This window comes from Halichoeres trimaculatus, unplaced genomic scaffold (assembly GCF_033239565.1).
Source record: "Halichoeres trimaculatus isolate MK-OKI-2021-1 unplaced genomic scaffold, fHalTri1.1 fHalTri1_scaffold_2, whole genome shotgun sequence".
Lineage (NCBI taxonomy): Eukaryota > Metazoa > Chordata > Actinopteri > Labriformes > Labridae > Halichoeres > Halichoeres trimaculatus.
In genome coordinates this window covers 28,642,935-28,659,225 of record NW_027437180.1, presented here as the reverse complement: position 1 = coordinate 28,659,225, position 16,291 = coordinate 28,642,935, and the positions used below count along the sequence as shown (strand labels likewise).

The 16,291-nt window shown below is 38.0% G+C and overlaps 1 protein-coding gene across 1 annotated transcript in view; it reads right to left on the bottom strand.

Annotated features, from left to right (window-relative positions):
* Positions 1-1,152: 1,152 nt before the first annotated feature.
* tacr3a (tachykinin receptor 3a) overlaps positions 1,153-16,291 on the bottom strand; it is a 30,727-nt gene continuing 15,588 nt past the window's right edge. Inside the window, exons 4-5 of the mRNA XM_074664408.1 lie at positions 6,681-6,877; positions 1,153-5,855 (exon numbers count right to left, since the gene is read on the bottom strand). Coding sequence (XP_074520509.1) covers positions 5,522-5,855; positions 6,681-6,877 — 531 coding nt within the window. The 3' untranslated portion in view covers positions 1,153-5,521. The remainder of the gene's footprint in view (positions 5,856-6,680; positions 6,878-16,291) is intronic.

The following is a 16,291-nucleotide window of genomic DNA, read 5'->3' as shown; positions in this document are numbered from 1 at the left end:
CACAGTAGATCAGATTATTGAGTTGATTTGACTCAAAGACCTCTCTGACCAGTCAGCAGGGGGAGCTCTAAATCTTTTGACCTCACAATCGGTGAATACTCATTGAGTCCATTAATTTTTGAGTCTGTTATTTGAGAATCCCCGATAGAAATGATTGATAGCTCAGAACAAATTAATAAATTGTGCGAGCAATCTGTTTCTACCCTGAGAGTGATTTCATAGGATATTAGCAGCTATGGGAGTATGGTCTACAGTTGAACCACTGCTGATGTTTGAATGTTAATTTTTTCCTCAAAGGATGACAGATATGTTGCACCCTTTGATTATGATCTCTTTTCTCGAAGCTCAACTTCTCCCACAGCTTCAACTCTCTCACACTTTCCCATTGTATACCAGCCTCTCCCTTCAGGAGTTGAACTGTGCTATTCTAAAAATAAAAGAGGGGAAAAATTTGTAGTGTCACCAGTAATGGATCATCCTGCAGAAACAAAGACGTCATCAGTGTGTGGTTTGCGTCATTACATTATTTTCGAGTTCAGTAAAGTGAGCTTGTCTGGAAATTAATTGTGACACTAATCACCAAGGCAAAGTTAAGAAGAAAAATGAGGGAAAAAAAATAAAATATCAAAGGTTGTGCTCTGATGGCTGTTGCCTGGTTACACTCTCTTCCTTCAGCAGCAACCTTCTATTATTTCTCTGAAGACATAGATCCACTCAACTTTTTTTCTTTGCTTCTAGTAAGACGGCTTCTTGTGTCCTATAATTTCCCGTCCTTTGGTGAAGCTTATGTGACCTTTAGCTTAATGTCCAAATGTGGAATCAAATGTACCCTCTTCAATTTTCACAGCAAAGACATTTTAAAGTTGCGTCTCTGCTTCTGAAGAATTGCTTCTGTATCAGACTTCATCACTTATCTGGCGCTGTGAGCTCGGCGCTGCAGGAATATGAAAAAGTTACATTTGCTCAGCCGAGCTGTGCACCTGCAGGTGAATCCGCTGACAGATTATTTATTATGAGGACAGAGGGAACAAAATGGAAAAGCTGGCAGGCTGATTTATGAACCCTCAAGAATCTGCTGCTGGAATTCTTTCAGTCCAGTGTCACACGGAGAGTTACAGTTTGAACGATTTATTGACAACTTTTGTAGAGAAAGACCAACAGCACTTTGACACGTCAATAAAATTCAACTTTATGGAACAATCTGCAACATTTATGTCCATCTCAGTTTTTGGTGGCTGATTTAATGACGACTAGTGGGCTCAGTTTCAAGATGTGAAAAGACTTAGTAGGCTACTTGTAAGCTTCAGTCTAATGGTGGATAACAGATACAGACAATAAAGGTCAAGGTTTGATTTGTTGGGGGAGGCGGTGAGGATCAACCACTCCTGTGTTTTTTTTATATTATATTACATGTGAAACATCAGGTTGGTTGTGACAGAGTTTTCTCACACATTTAGCCTATATTGCTGGCATTATGTGGATAAAAAAAAGGGCAGAATGCTGCAGATGACACACTAACAGGAAAGCTGAAAAGGTCACATGACGCTCGACATCAAAGAGATCGGTTTACTTAGTCTAATTACCTGAGCTATGTTGACATGAGGTGAAATCTTCACAGATAAGGTTTCATATTACATTTTTCACTGATTGAGTTGCCTGTTCACCTTTAATCCCCCACCATGTTACACCTCAGAGATGTTTGAAAAGCTAAGCCGGGTCATATAAAAGTACACACTGCTTCCAAATGTAACTGTTACAACCAATTTAGCTTTCAACAGGGGTAACAGCATGAAAAACCTGCTGTGATGAACCTTGTTCCAAAGATTAAAATTTCAAATGAGGAAGCACACATACATTGAGATAATCAAATGTTGCAGATTATAACATAAAATGATTATTTCAGACATGAAACAAAACACTATTGCTCAGCTTTTTTTGTAGCGTTTACACGAGTCACAGCTACAATTTATAAGCATGTCATGAACACTCATGATACATGATAGAGGCTGTTGCAGCAAAGCTACTCTACTCATTTTTACTGAACAATTCTGAGCCAAAGACAAAAGCTTGTTTTAGGTCTAAATACAAGAATTATAAGAAAACAGTAAAATCAGTAACAAAATGCCCCTCCCAATTGCCCTGTGAAATGAAGAAAAAAATAATGAGCAAAACTTAATGTTGCATCTTTAATGACAATACTGCAGCTGTTTTTCAACCAGATTAAAAAATGATTCAAAGAGAAGCAATTTATAAACTAAAGTAATGAGAATTGATACAAAGTTTCTTATTCTCTAATTTGGCCTTCTGTCTGCAAACAGAATATTCTTTGCTTTCTGACCTGAAGATTATTGAAAGCTATTTTAATGTCAATTAGACAGTGCGATTAAAAGTTTTCACTGACATTTCTGCGCATAACACTTGATTATTTCATGTAGTCTAAGAATTGAACCTGAGGTAGGGATTTACTTAGAGGTCGTGTTATCTGATTTCTTTTAATGTATCTTTTGACTTATATGAAGACTGTCATTTTGACACACATCAATTAGAAGTCTGTCTCATAAAATGCTGTAAACCCAAAGCAGAATTTACAGAAATGTTTACAATACTATTGTACTACACTCAAAAGCAAACAGCGTAGTTGTGTTTAAGATAGATAGGATAAATAGACCGTCTGAGAATGGACTGTTTCAATGACTTGAATGCATGTCTGTCCAGATTTTTTTTTTTCTTTTCTGCTTACAAACTTTGATGATAAACACTTTTATGGCATGTCAGGAAAAACAACAGTAGAGCATTTTAGAGCTCAATTTGAAATGACCTGCAATGTAATTAAAGACAATGTAACAAAACCTGAAATGTAATAACCATAGACTGTAAATAGAGTGGACAGTGTGGCTCCGCCATTTATCTGAGAATCTGAGTGGAGCAGGGTGAGAAAAATAATGATTTATTTTTTATGAGAACGGCAGCTGTCAATCATCGTTAAACATTACATAAAGCCTTGTTTTTAACCTCATATAACCAATGAAATGAAACTTTTCAGGAAAAAGAGGACTTAAATACAAGACAGCCAAATGACATCTTCAAATCACCACAAAAAAATCGGATGTGAGAAACATTTCTACAAGATGTATACATTTTTTTATAGTTTGACCACAGCCCATCTGGAATGGCTGGAAAGCCGGATTTTTTAACCTATACTGCAGCCAGCCACCAGGGGGAACAGTTTTTGCGGAGACCTCACTCCGAGCCGAGCAAGAGGATGTCCATTTTTTTTCACAGTCTAGTTATTACGTTCTGGGATCAGCATTTTCTTAAATATTGGGGCAGTTATGTTACATTTCAGACTCTAACAATGCTTGTCTTGCGTTGCTCACATAAAGCAAACAGTGGTTTAAGCTAGAGCTTTAGAATAAGTACACCACAATAACAGTGGACATATTAGCATTAGCCAGGGAATACTAGCATTAGTTATTATACTATCACCACTGTTTAACTGCAGTATGTAGTTGTTGCTTAACCAGAGCTGCTGTTTTGTGTCAGGTGGTCATATCTCTTGAGGTGCTGTTTGAGTGGAGGTTAAACAGAAGATGGATGAACTTGATTGTTCATCTACTGACACCCAGTGATACAACTGAAATGAAAATGATAAGAACTAACATGTGATGGGAATTTTATGACCTCGTCAGTCAAAATGACAGGCAGCGAGAAAGTCTGACACAGCCTCGAACAATAACATCTTTAAGACACAACAAACAATGTGATCAGAACTTGACAATAAAAAGAGGCACGCATTGTACTATACATTCACAGACATATACAGAGAAAACATCAAGAAGTAAAATAGCACACACACACACATATAAACACCTTCTGTATTACAAGAATAGATAGCAGCTGAAAAACACACGTCTTTTTTTCACATTCTTTTGTAGATACTTTCAAAGAGTCTGAACATTCAAAATTCTTTGTAACAATATACAGTATAAGGACAGTTATTTTCTTTTGTATGGTTGCATTTAAGCTATTTTTTGTGTGATTTTTTTCTCTTCTATATTTAGTAAAATGAATGTCTGTGATATCAAAACACGTATGTAATGACATAGAAATAACATCATTACTTTACTTTGAAGTATCTTTGAAGAATAATGACCAAGACACTGATGGTGAGAAGATTGAGCTAACACTCAAGAGCATATGCACTTAAGGTTTCTTATCCTCATCTCACTATGGTTTATATAATCCATATGATCATCACAGTGCTGTTTCACTCATCACATTGTAAACCCACAAGGCAAAGCTCTGCGTTCTGAGTTGAATTAAGATGCTACACAAGATTACTGCAAGCTATAAGAAAACCACAAAAACTCACTGCACTTCACTGTTAAGCTAGCTTTCAGTTTGCATGTTTTGTTCTGCCAAGCTAAGAACAAAAAATAAGCGACAGTGACCGACTGACCTCTCATTTTTCCAGCAGCTTGTTTATTGACCTGCTACCAGTGTGTACTGGATCTTGCCTCAGGCTCGTGACCAGATACCAGGATAGCTGTTACTTTTAACAGTTACACAACAGAAAGCCAAACACAGTACTTTTAATGACATTAAGAGTTCAATCAAAAGCTTTCCATTGATGATTCACTGCAGATGCTCTGATCCATGTGTAGGATAGGGAACATGAAAATATGCAGAGTGCATCCTCTCTTTACAGTAAGTTCACAGCTCATATTTACATGTGTTGATGGAATATGTGATAAACTTACATAACTTCTACTACCATGTCACAGCTCTGGATTATCTCTGCTTTGAGATGGTCTACAAATCTTTTCAAAGATTGGACTAGTTTCCCGATCCATGATTAGAAAAGTGGTGCTGTGCTGAAATACCAATGTGAAACAGAGCTGAGCGTTTGGTTGGAGGAACTGCTGTTTAAAGCTTTCCATTAAAGCACAAAAACCCTGATTGGACAAGGGGGAAAATGAGAAACACAAATCAAAGGCAAACTGCTTTGGCTGGAAATCAACATAAAAGTTGAGCATTGTTCATTTTTTTATAAGGCAATGGGCTTGATCAACATGCCAACTTTTTTAAGCCCAGATCCTCACAACAGTCCTCGGATATCATAGAAATATTTATGTATTATTCTCAGGACTATAAACGAAAAGCACTTAAATAAATAACTATATGTCTATGTATAATTATATAAATTTGCATTTCACTTAGTATACCCAGTATGTTCATATTAAATATTTATTAGGCTCTGTGTTGTTGGCTGACAGCTGCTGAAATCACTTGCTCTGGAATGGCTCATTGTACCAGGGCCGCTGTCTAATAATCCTTCTCATTTATTCATCCATAGCTATTTGTGATTGTTGTCTGAATGTTACAACAAACCACTTTCATTATTACACAATGCCTCTAAGTCTAAATAGTGGAAACATGACATGCACTGTTTGTATGTACAGGGATTATGCATGTGAACACATTTCCCACAAGCATGAGTGAGAGTCTATGCGATCAACCTTTAGGAGAACTCTTCTGCTCGAGTGTTTGGAGCCACTCCATTCTCAGGCTTTGTGTTACCTCCATTGCACATGCTGATTTCGGACTGGCGAGAGGTGATGTAGCTTTTCTTCCTAGATGATGTGGACTGCTTCCTCCCAGAGCCACCACCGGCACTGCCATTGTCCTCAACTGGATCGTAAACCACCATCACAGTGGTATCCATTCGTGACAGTGTGCACATGCTGCTCTGGCGTGTTGCGTGCAGCCGCGTGGTTCGTAGTTCCAACTCATCGTAGCTAGAGACCTTGATGAATGGGCACCAACGAAACGCTCGCTTGAATCCAGCCCGAAACCTAGAGGCACATTGGGAGGTAGGAAAACAATTCAGACGGATGGAGTGATACCCCTCAGTTTCTAGTAAATTATCAGTTCTTGGGATGCTGGCTAGTTTTTTATTTAGATTGCCTAAAGACTTATAATAAATATTAGAGTTGGTACAAAAAGTGAACCCAAATCTCACAGATTATGGTTTATTAAAAATATTTTATTCATGGCTAAGACTCACTCGTTAAAAAGATTTGTTTCACAGTTTGAATAAATAATACATTTAGATTAAAAAAGTAAATGAAAAATTATATTGTTTGTGTAATTAAAAATAACAAAAATAAAAAAAAACTAAGCCTTAAATGACTAAATTTAATATATATTATGAAGTGGATGACTGAAAAAAGTTTTCCACCCTCTTCAGACATTATATAAAAACAATAGAATATATCTTTATTTTTATTGCACCATGTACAAAGTATAAAGAAACTGGAGTCCATAACCTTGTCAGTGTAGGTAGATAGTAAAACTGAATCCAGGTTGTTTATCTTTGTTGGATTTAAGCTCTCAGAGATGTTTTGACTAGCTTTAATATGCTCTTCTTCAAGCTCCATTAACAGGAAAGGATAATAACAGCGCCTTACAGTTATTCTTTCAGAAATAAGTCAGAAGCGAATGAATTAATTAATCTCAAATCTTCCAGTCTGACACATAATGTTTCTTGGTCCCTATGAATTGATGTGAAAATAGCATTAGCTCCATTATTTCTGCTTCACTGGGCCACAGTGTTGATATTCTAATTGATACCGTTAGCTGTTTAGAATGACCATCAACAACACATTGATGTCTCTTACCTGCTGTTGAGGCAGCAGTAGATGATGGGGTTATACATAGTGGAGCTCATTGCCAGCCACAGCACTGACAGGTAAACCTGTTGGATGTACTTCCACCTGTTAAGACTCTTGTTGATACCCATGACGATGAAGTAAACGTGATAAGGCAGCCAACAGAGGGCAAAGGTCACCACCACGATGATCATCATCTTCACCACCTGCAGCAGGAGAGTCAATCATGATGACACACACATTTGTGAGCTGTCACTGTTAGCTGTGTTTAGGAGTAAGAGAAAGACAGCAGTGTTAGATCCTGAGGAGAAAATACAGAGGAAGGGAAGAAAATCACTGTCAACTTGCCGTCACTCACAGTGAAAATGATGAATATTTAGGGGGAAGAATGTGATGGGTTTATTTTCAGCCCGTTTGTGGATTACAGCATTTTGTGAACACCTGCTGCAGGCAACAGACAGGTGATGATAAATTGCACAACAAATGTATCTCTGGGGATCAGCCTTCTGTATCTGATCTGATAAAATGTCTACAACTCTAAATTTATTTCAAGGCTTTTTCACATGGGTGGCTCAAAGCTTTGAAGAAGCTATACTCTGCAACAATAGACATCTAAACTTAATCTAATGTATTGTACCAGGGGTAAACCATCTGACTTTCATCTTCTTTTCGAAGGAATCCAAAAACAAAGTCAAGAAAACAGTGGGGAAATCAAAAAGGAACACGTACCAAGAAGACACAACATTGTAAGGAGAACAAGAAGCCTGTTTTTTGTTCTCTCCTTGAGGATATGCATTTCTTTTGAGTAAGACTGACCAGGACAACTCACAAAGTAACTTTAAGAATGAAGGCCAACAAATGTGAAACTCCTGTATATTACAATATATAGATTCAGCAAACAGAGAGAAATCTATAAAACATCTATCCATCTCAAAGGTCTAAGATACTGAATATCCCATTATCCCATTAGAAAAAGACTTGATAGAGAAACATTGGCCTTCTGACTCAACTGCATGAACTCAATACTTCCTCTGGGCTCCTTTTGCAGGTACTACTGCACCAAAAAGTGTGTTATATAGGCAACCAACTTGACGCCCTGAAATAGTTGGACCTATAATTTAGAAAACACAGTGGAACAACACCACCATATGACATGGCACCCCAAACCATCACTGATTGTCGCAGCTTTTCACTGGACTTCAAATAACTTGCATTCTGTTTCTCTCCACTCCTCTTCCAGACTCTAAGTCCTTAATTTCCAAGTGAAGTTAAAAAAAAAAAGACTTTTATCTGAAAAGAGGACTTTGGATTACTGAGCAACAGTCCAGTGCTTTTTTCCTTAGCCCAGGTAAGACGCTCTTGACCTCAGTGGTTCAGGAGTGGCTTGAGGAGAGGAATGCCAAAGTTCTGGCTGAAATATTTGACATGTCTGTGCGTGGTAGCTCTTGATGCATTGACCCGAGTCTCAGCTCACTCCTTGTGAAGTACACCAAAATAATTGAATGGGCTTTGCTTGACATTCTTCTAAAGGCTGTAGTTATCCCCGATGTTTGTGCATCTTTCTGACAACACTTTTTCTGGCCAGTCAACTTTCTAGGGATGTGCTTCGATGCAGTGCTCTGTGAACAGCCAGCTTCTTCCACAATGACTTTCTGTGGCTTCCCCTCCTTTTGGAGGGAGTCAATGACTGTCTTCTGGACAACTGTCAAATAAGCAGTCTTGCCGTTCTGTAGCAGACTGAGCCAGACTTAGAGACCATTAGAACAGGCCAGTGCGCCGGTCACGCCCTGTGCGCGGGGCAGGTGCGCCTGCGCCTGGTCTACGAAATTAGAGCCCTATGTCTTAATAGACTGCATATTTTCATATGAAAGGAGCACAATGTTACACACAACTTTATCAGAGCTGAATACCTGATTAAGGACCTGTGGATTTTAACATTGATGTAGTCTTGTTTTGAGTGTGCATAGGGGTCATTTACATTTAAAGAGGTTGTAAATCTTTTTTAAGTAAACTTTAGCATGTCATCATCGGCTTTAATCATATTGAACATAATTATCCAATAACAAATTGTGGCCAGTGAAAATACTGAGTGGCCAGTAACTAAGGGATCCCACTAGCCACAGTGGCTGGTGAGCAAAAAAGTTAATGTCAAGCCCTGATCACCACATTTAAAATAATTAATTGATGAAATATTTCCTTCTGTTGAACTGATTCTACATAAGAATGGCTTTCAATTTTTGAACTGAAGTCCTGAAATAAATCAACACTCCACTTTATTCCATACCCCCGTATATGGGTTCAAGGGAAGTCAGGAAAAGCAGTACCTTTCTTCTTTTTATATAGAGACAACCACTTGAAAGCAATATATTGCCTTGTTGTGAAAAAAATCTGAATGGGAAGTAACTACAGAATCCACTTAGTGTGATACAGAGTTGAACAGGGTGAGTTATAGAAGCATGTAGAAAGACAATGGCACAATAGCTCAGTGTGTACTGGTTTGAAACCAGACAGAACACTGATGAAATCGTCTTTCTTTGTAATGTGCTCAATGTTGCTTTGAAAACAAAATTATGGGTCAATCCAGAGGTTTTATTTTCTCATCTTTCTGGAGGAAGGTAACACTATTATAAGTTTAAACCAGAGGAATAAGTTTGCAGGTGGGCTCCGTTTGATGCCTGACAACATTATCTCAAATGTATAACAGTGGTAGCGCATTGTGCTCAGCAAATGTGATTCAAACAACTGTTAGAAGGCTAGGTTGACTGGACTCATCCATCATGAGAAGTTATTCTGAAAAGTCTGTCCCTGAAAAAGAAAAATAAAGCATTCAGTCTCTCCCTATTTGGAAGTGAACTGGCTGAACTGCAGAGGATTTCCTCAGGGTGATGAAGAGAAACAATGCGTAATGCGGTGTTCCTCTTTTCAGACATGCTACCTGAGACAAAACAGACATTGTGATGTCCTTCCTGAAATCCAAACAGAGGCACAGGCTTCCCTCGTGTTGAGTGCATGCTCCTGAAATGTTTACGTTAAATCACAAGCTGTGCTGTAAACTCAGCTCGGTGGCTGCACAACAATAGTTTTCCTTGATGCCAGTGTGGGCATAAAACAAGGGCTCTTAGTCTTGTTCTTTCAGTAAGATACACATTAGACTAGAAAAAGATGTGACAGGACTAATTAAAGATGTAAATACAAAAGCAGTTTTCCTGGGTGCTGTGTAAATGTTTCCACTGAGTGAGACTTGCGCTGTTGCCAAAGAATGTTCAGCTGAGTCGTTAAGAATAAGGAAGATTAGTGGGTAAGGTATGGAGTTCAGAGGTGTATTTGTTTTAAAACATACACTCAATCCGTCAAACCTACAGCTCTGCAAAAGTACAACTGGAATTCAGCTGCTGTTTTTAAAGAACATGCATAAAACATTGCTGGTCAAAAACGGTGAGACTGTGTTAAATGTCAAAAAAACAGCTACTGGCGGTTTGCAAATTATTGAAACCATAAGTTTCATCAAACACAGTTCTATATCAAATAAAAAATGTGGTGTATATGCTAATTTCTGATCATATAAGGTTGGGATAGAGACAGTGAAACACCTAACTGCAGAGGCTCAAGAGAAACTTCTGAAAGACAGGTAAAAGGTTGAATGCTAACATTGGATGGCCATGACTTTGGTGCCACATATACATGGACCCAAATACCCTGCTTGCATTCAGTTTATTTGCTCAAAGGAAAAGAATTAAACCTTTGTATACACCTCATTCTGAAAGAAAAGTGCCAATCCAAATGGACATTTCAACAGTTTCACAGGGGTGGAATATTCCTTTCCCCCAAACCGATTGAGGTATCACTCGATCCACTCAAATGGAAAGTTGTCAGGGTGCGTTCTGTCAGCGCATGCTCAGATATGACGTAAGACGCAACTAGAGACGTTCCTCAATTTGTTTGCGCATGCCCCGTTGACTATTCTGTTTGATTATAGCGGCGCATGTAGACCAGAGATTGGAATATTCCTTTCATTGTCTACTATTGTTTTCCGAAAGGTCATTCATAAAGATTCCATTTGGAAAGACGAAAAACTCCTTGTGTAACCATGGCTAATGTGTCAAAAACAGACACACCTCTGTAGTAGAAATCACTTCATGGACTTAAAACACTTAAAAAAAAACACTGTCTGTGAAACCAGTTTGTCACTGCTACATCAAATGCAGCTCAACCATGCAAAAGAGAAACAATATCTCATCATGATTTGGAAATGTTGATATGGACTGAGAAGGAGTGAAAAAACTACCCTGTGGTCTGAAAAATCCAAATCTGACATCCTCCTCTGAACTCAAGGACGCATACCTTCTGCTCAAAAAGAGGAGAGGTCGCTAACCTTGCCTGCCAACAGTCTGAACTGCTGTCACCTATTGTAAATATTTGGCACATAATAGATGAATAATGTACCAGAGACCTCAAACAATTGGGTAGGAGGTGAAAAGGTGATGCAACACAGCTGTAAGCACAGTCATGTCTCATCTTTTTAGAGTTGTGTTGCTGGTATAAAATTTAAGAGCAAAAATCTTTTTTTTTTTTCCTTAAACACAACATTTTTACTTCCATTTTTTGTTACCTTCACACTATTTTCAATGCAAGGGGGCATTAGTCTGATTTTCAAACCATTAAATTGTATCAGCAATTCACACAGCTTCCCAACGCTTTTGGAATTGGGGTTGTGACTGGAAAAACTGAATAGAAGTTTCTCTCAATGCTACCACACTACAGTTTCTTCTGTTCCTTGCAATGACTGACTCATCCAGCCTTGAGCCCCTTTGCTTGGCGTCATAAAAGCCTGGTTGTTATCAAACAGATATTCTATTTGAGGGAGTCATTCATCCAAGCTATAATTCCATTCTTTGATGCAAATTTCAGTCAAAATGTGTGCTTCTGTGGGGTAATATTTGTTCACGTATTAATACACACTTGCTCTAGCAACAGGAAGCAAGACAGCAAACATTAATTTGACTTCCTAGGTTTCTGAACAACAGTGGAGAGTTCATGAGCAGGCATTGGCTGCATATGCTCTTAGTTTAAATGGGATCAGTGTCGGATACAGCAATGGCTGTCTCATTATTGTAAAGGATTTCTAGTTCTTCAAAGAGTTGCATACATAAATTAACCTAAAGCGTAGACACTGTGCTCTTGCATCTTGTTAAACAGCCCCTATTAGAAGTGAACCCCATGCATACAGTTTATTATGTGCAAACATAAAAGATACATGCAGCTGGCTCTTAAAACTTGTCATACCAGAGGTCTCTCACTCTCTCTTTTTTTTTTTTAGCTCTACTGACGCAAGTAGCTAAAAGCAGCACACTACATTAAAACGCTTGTCATACTGAGCATGTATGTAAACATATCAATCTGCACAGGCAAGTTAATAAATATAACAGTGCCTCAGCCAACCACTGCCATTTTAAACAAACCAGAAGGGTACAGTATTTTATATAGAAGTGCATAAAATGCAGATGAGTAGTGTGGTTGGTTGAAAATAAAAACATGCAGCGTGTACGCTGATATTTGAAAGACGTATAAGAAAGAGTGTGTCTGTAAAGCTCAAAACAATGTGATGCGTGTCTATTTGTTCAGCGGTAATGAAACAGAGGATGACTGGACCTGGAATGCTATGCTCTTAAATTGACGAATCAACAGTGCCGACAAGACTTGAGATCCTTAATAAAGCTGCATTCATTAACCACATTACAAGAAACAACCCTGTTTTTAAAAAAGAAATCAAATTTCTTTCCATGACAAAGAGAAAATATTGTTTTCTTTGGCAAGATTCTTAAAAACTAAATATTCTTCTTAAGTGTTGTTTTCAATGGAAGTGCAAGTCTTAAAAGATGCATTTCACATACGTGTCATAAGGGAACAAAAAATTCAAGAACTAAGAATGTTGAGTGTTGTGTACAGTTTGAGGGGGGCATGTTTCAGCAGATAATACACAGACAGGATTACACAGCTATGTAAACAATATTGGCACTAAATCCTGAAAGCACAGAGGTTTAAGGCAGGCATTTTATATGAACATTAGAGGACTCTTTAGAGACACTCACATCTACAAACACACACACACACAGAAGATGTAGAAAGGCTCTGACTGCCTTCCACTGCTTTTTCATTAAAGCAGATAATGAGAGAGTCAGGGCGTATAATTTAAGAATTGTCTTATTTCCACATTATATAATATTGTTATATCTGTAGCATGACTGCATACTTTCTTCTCAGCTGAGCTGGGTTTTGTTTGGCCGTCCAGACAAACGTTATCGGTGCAATTATTCCCATCAATTTAAAATGAAAATTATTTATTTCCCGTGTCAATTATTCTGTGTGACCTCTGCTGTTTGAGAGCAGAGTCTGAAAATTCAGATTGACAGTCACATCAGAATAATGCATAATGAGCACTGCAAAATAGCAAACGGAAAAAAAGCTACATAGGATTCAGAGAGAAGGAAGTCAAGCCAAGTCAAGCACAATTAAGGTCTAATAACTAGAAACTGTAAACACTGGCCAGCATGAACAAACAGACAAAATGGGAAATGTTCACAAACAACTTCTTTTCTTGTTTACGTCTATTAAATCTACTCATTTATTAAAACTCAATTTGATTTAAAAGAGAGTATAATTTCTAATCTAGATTACATCACAGTGGATGTCTCTGGATTTTCTCAGGTCATCTGGGTCCAAACCAAGCGGCAACCTCCAGTCTAAGAACATCAGACAATGCGGAACTGCTAAAATCTGCTGTTTCTCCAGTGTCCACTTGACGCTGGCTCTGGAAGTACCCAAAGTTACATACACACCAAGCCAAAAAAAGCCGTTTTCAAAGCAGAAATTAACATATTTACAGCCTGGTTCAAAAATACATCTCCTGTCTGAATTGCTAATTTTAAGGTCGGTACACACTGTACAGGGGGTGAATGTTTTTGTAGCTCGGCAGTTCAGAGGATATTAAGATCACAAGCCTGCCCAATCAGAGGCACAGCTCAGGTCACGTGACCGAAAGGCGCCCTACAATGCAAAAAACTGAACTCTTATCATGTGTTTATGTCTAATTTTAAGTAAAAATTATATACTATTTTTATACTCAATATGAGTCACATTTAACCGGTCAGTCCAAAAAAATGCCGTGTTTCAAGGTGTTTAAAGACAAAAATGAGGTCTGAATTGCTTGGAACAGGTGAAAAAAAATCTGCCAATGAAAAAGAAATTTGCTTAAAACTGGAATAATGTCTCAGAGGTCTGTAGTTTTCAAAGTATATGTAGCCAGATGTTATAAGATCTATGGCCGTGTTTTACAAGTTTCACCTTTAGAGTCAGGTTAGTACTTCATTTTCTGCTTTAAGTGGTAAGAATATATTTTATACAATATAATTCAAGTACTTTCCTTTTAACTTACTTTTAACTAACTGACAGCTAGAATACTTGAGCAGCTTCAGCCTCATTGTTGTTGCCATCTGCTGCTGCTGGCTTTATGTTTCATTGCAACACGTTTTTAATGAAGGTTGAGGGTAAAAAAAGTGCTGTTAATGAGACGCATCCCCATTACTTTGACTAAAAACATACTGACATTACTATTTTTGAATTTTTAAAATAATGTTCACTATGACTTTCATCTTATGCTAGGACAGACTGAGTGGTTTCTGTCTTAGTAAGACAACAAACACAATTATCTTTATAGTGCAGCAAACTTATTATTAGTTTCTGTTGTACGGCTCATTCTCATCAAAGACGAAAAGAGAGGTCTACCTACTTAAGAGGTCATATTGATGCGCATCACGTACATCTACAATTTCCTTTCTCTAGAAAGATATGCAAGCGCTGGAGTAGAATGGCAGCTGAAAGAGTGAGCAAAACAATTGGCTTTTGAGCTTTCTTCCCCTTTATTTCCTGAGCAATGATGAGACATGAGTGATGAGGTTATGAAACATTTACCTTGGCTGAGGTTTCTCTCTAGTTTGCTGGAGGACAGGGCTCCATTGATTGCAAACCATGAGTGAGATCTTATCTAGATTAAAGGCCAGGAAAAAAGATGAAAGACTAGATAAATTTGAAGGAAAAAAAAAAATTGGATTTTCTACCAATATGAGGAACACTTTTCACAGTTAGTCCTCTTTGCGTTGGTAAACTCCTGTCTATTTGAAGTGCAGGACAGCAGCAACCAGGAATTTAAAGCACCAGTTGTTCATAGAGAAAATAAATCATTTTTTAAAAACAAAGCAGTGACAGAAAATGTAAATATTAACGTTTTTCTGGTTAAGAAAATAGTCTGATTAGGAAATATTTCATAGAAATGTTCCAGCGGCTATGTGTTGTAGCTCAAATGTATGTATCCAAATGTAGAGTGAGTTTTCTTTGTAAATTGAACTAGAAAATCAAACAAAAAATGGATTCAGACAGCAGAAAGAAGACATAAGTGGAGATCAAATGTAGAAAATTTACATACAGTGGACTAAACCTCAAAGGATGGAGAGTCTTGTCTTTTCCTGCCCCTTTGATGTTGTGTGATTGCTGAACTACAAAGATTAGTGGAAAAAAAAATTGCCCATAAAGCCATGAAGGCTAGCGCTGATCACATGAACATGGAAGCCCACTGGATCTGTAAGTCCAATGGGCTTCGGGGCTGTGTCCAACAACTGTATATCTTGATTCCTGCAGGGCCCATCAACCATAAAGTGATTTTCTTTAGTGTTTGCTTTGTACACTAAGTATGTTTTTTTCAAGACAGTTGTACAAAAAAACAACAACTAAAACCTGTATTTTGGTTTTGATGGCCCTGCTGGGCAGGGGCCTTTCTGTGTGGAGCTTGTATGTTCTCCATGTGCAGGCATGGGCTCTATCCAGGCACTGCTTTCTCTCCAAAGAGGAAGCAGAAAGGATGATGGATGGCAGCTGCTCTAAACCTGGAAATCATTCTCCAAATGAGGATACGGTTGATTTTAGAAATCCTGTCTCCTCATGTTTTTCATAGGTTGGTGAGAGGAGAAGTAACAATGGTGTTTCAAGAGAGAAAGTGCTTTTGACTAAGAGCTATATAAGGGCAGTGGAAAAGACACTGCTGAGAGCTGAGCTCTTAGGACATTGAGTGCTGACCACTCTGAACTGCATGGTTCAGATAAAAACTAAGCAAATATCAATGGAGTAAAATTCTTTTACACGGTCACAATGCAAGATTAAGCCAGTGCAGTATTGTTGCGAGGAACTGTCAAATGTTGACCTGAAACTCATTTGTAACCAGTGAACAGGTGCTACTCAAGAAGGATGTAATGGACTTAATTGATGAGGTTGTTGCTGGTGTAAACCCTCCAAGGAAAAGAAAGTCACAGCTAGAGGTTGTTGAATGCTAATTGCAGGCTGCACCAGAATAGCTAAGAAGTTGACATTCATTGATAGAGGCTCATATCATCACACAGTGTCATAAGATGATGATGGATGATAATAAGCAATGGTTTCTGAGATTGCTGTTTCTGTGAAATAGTAATAAGAAGGTCAGATGAAGACTGTTAAAACATTATAGAGAAATAGTGAATGTCATAAATGATAAAAAGAGACAAACAAAATAAAATAATGTTTCTACAATGTCCCTT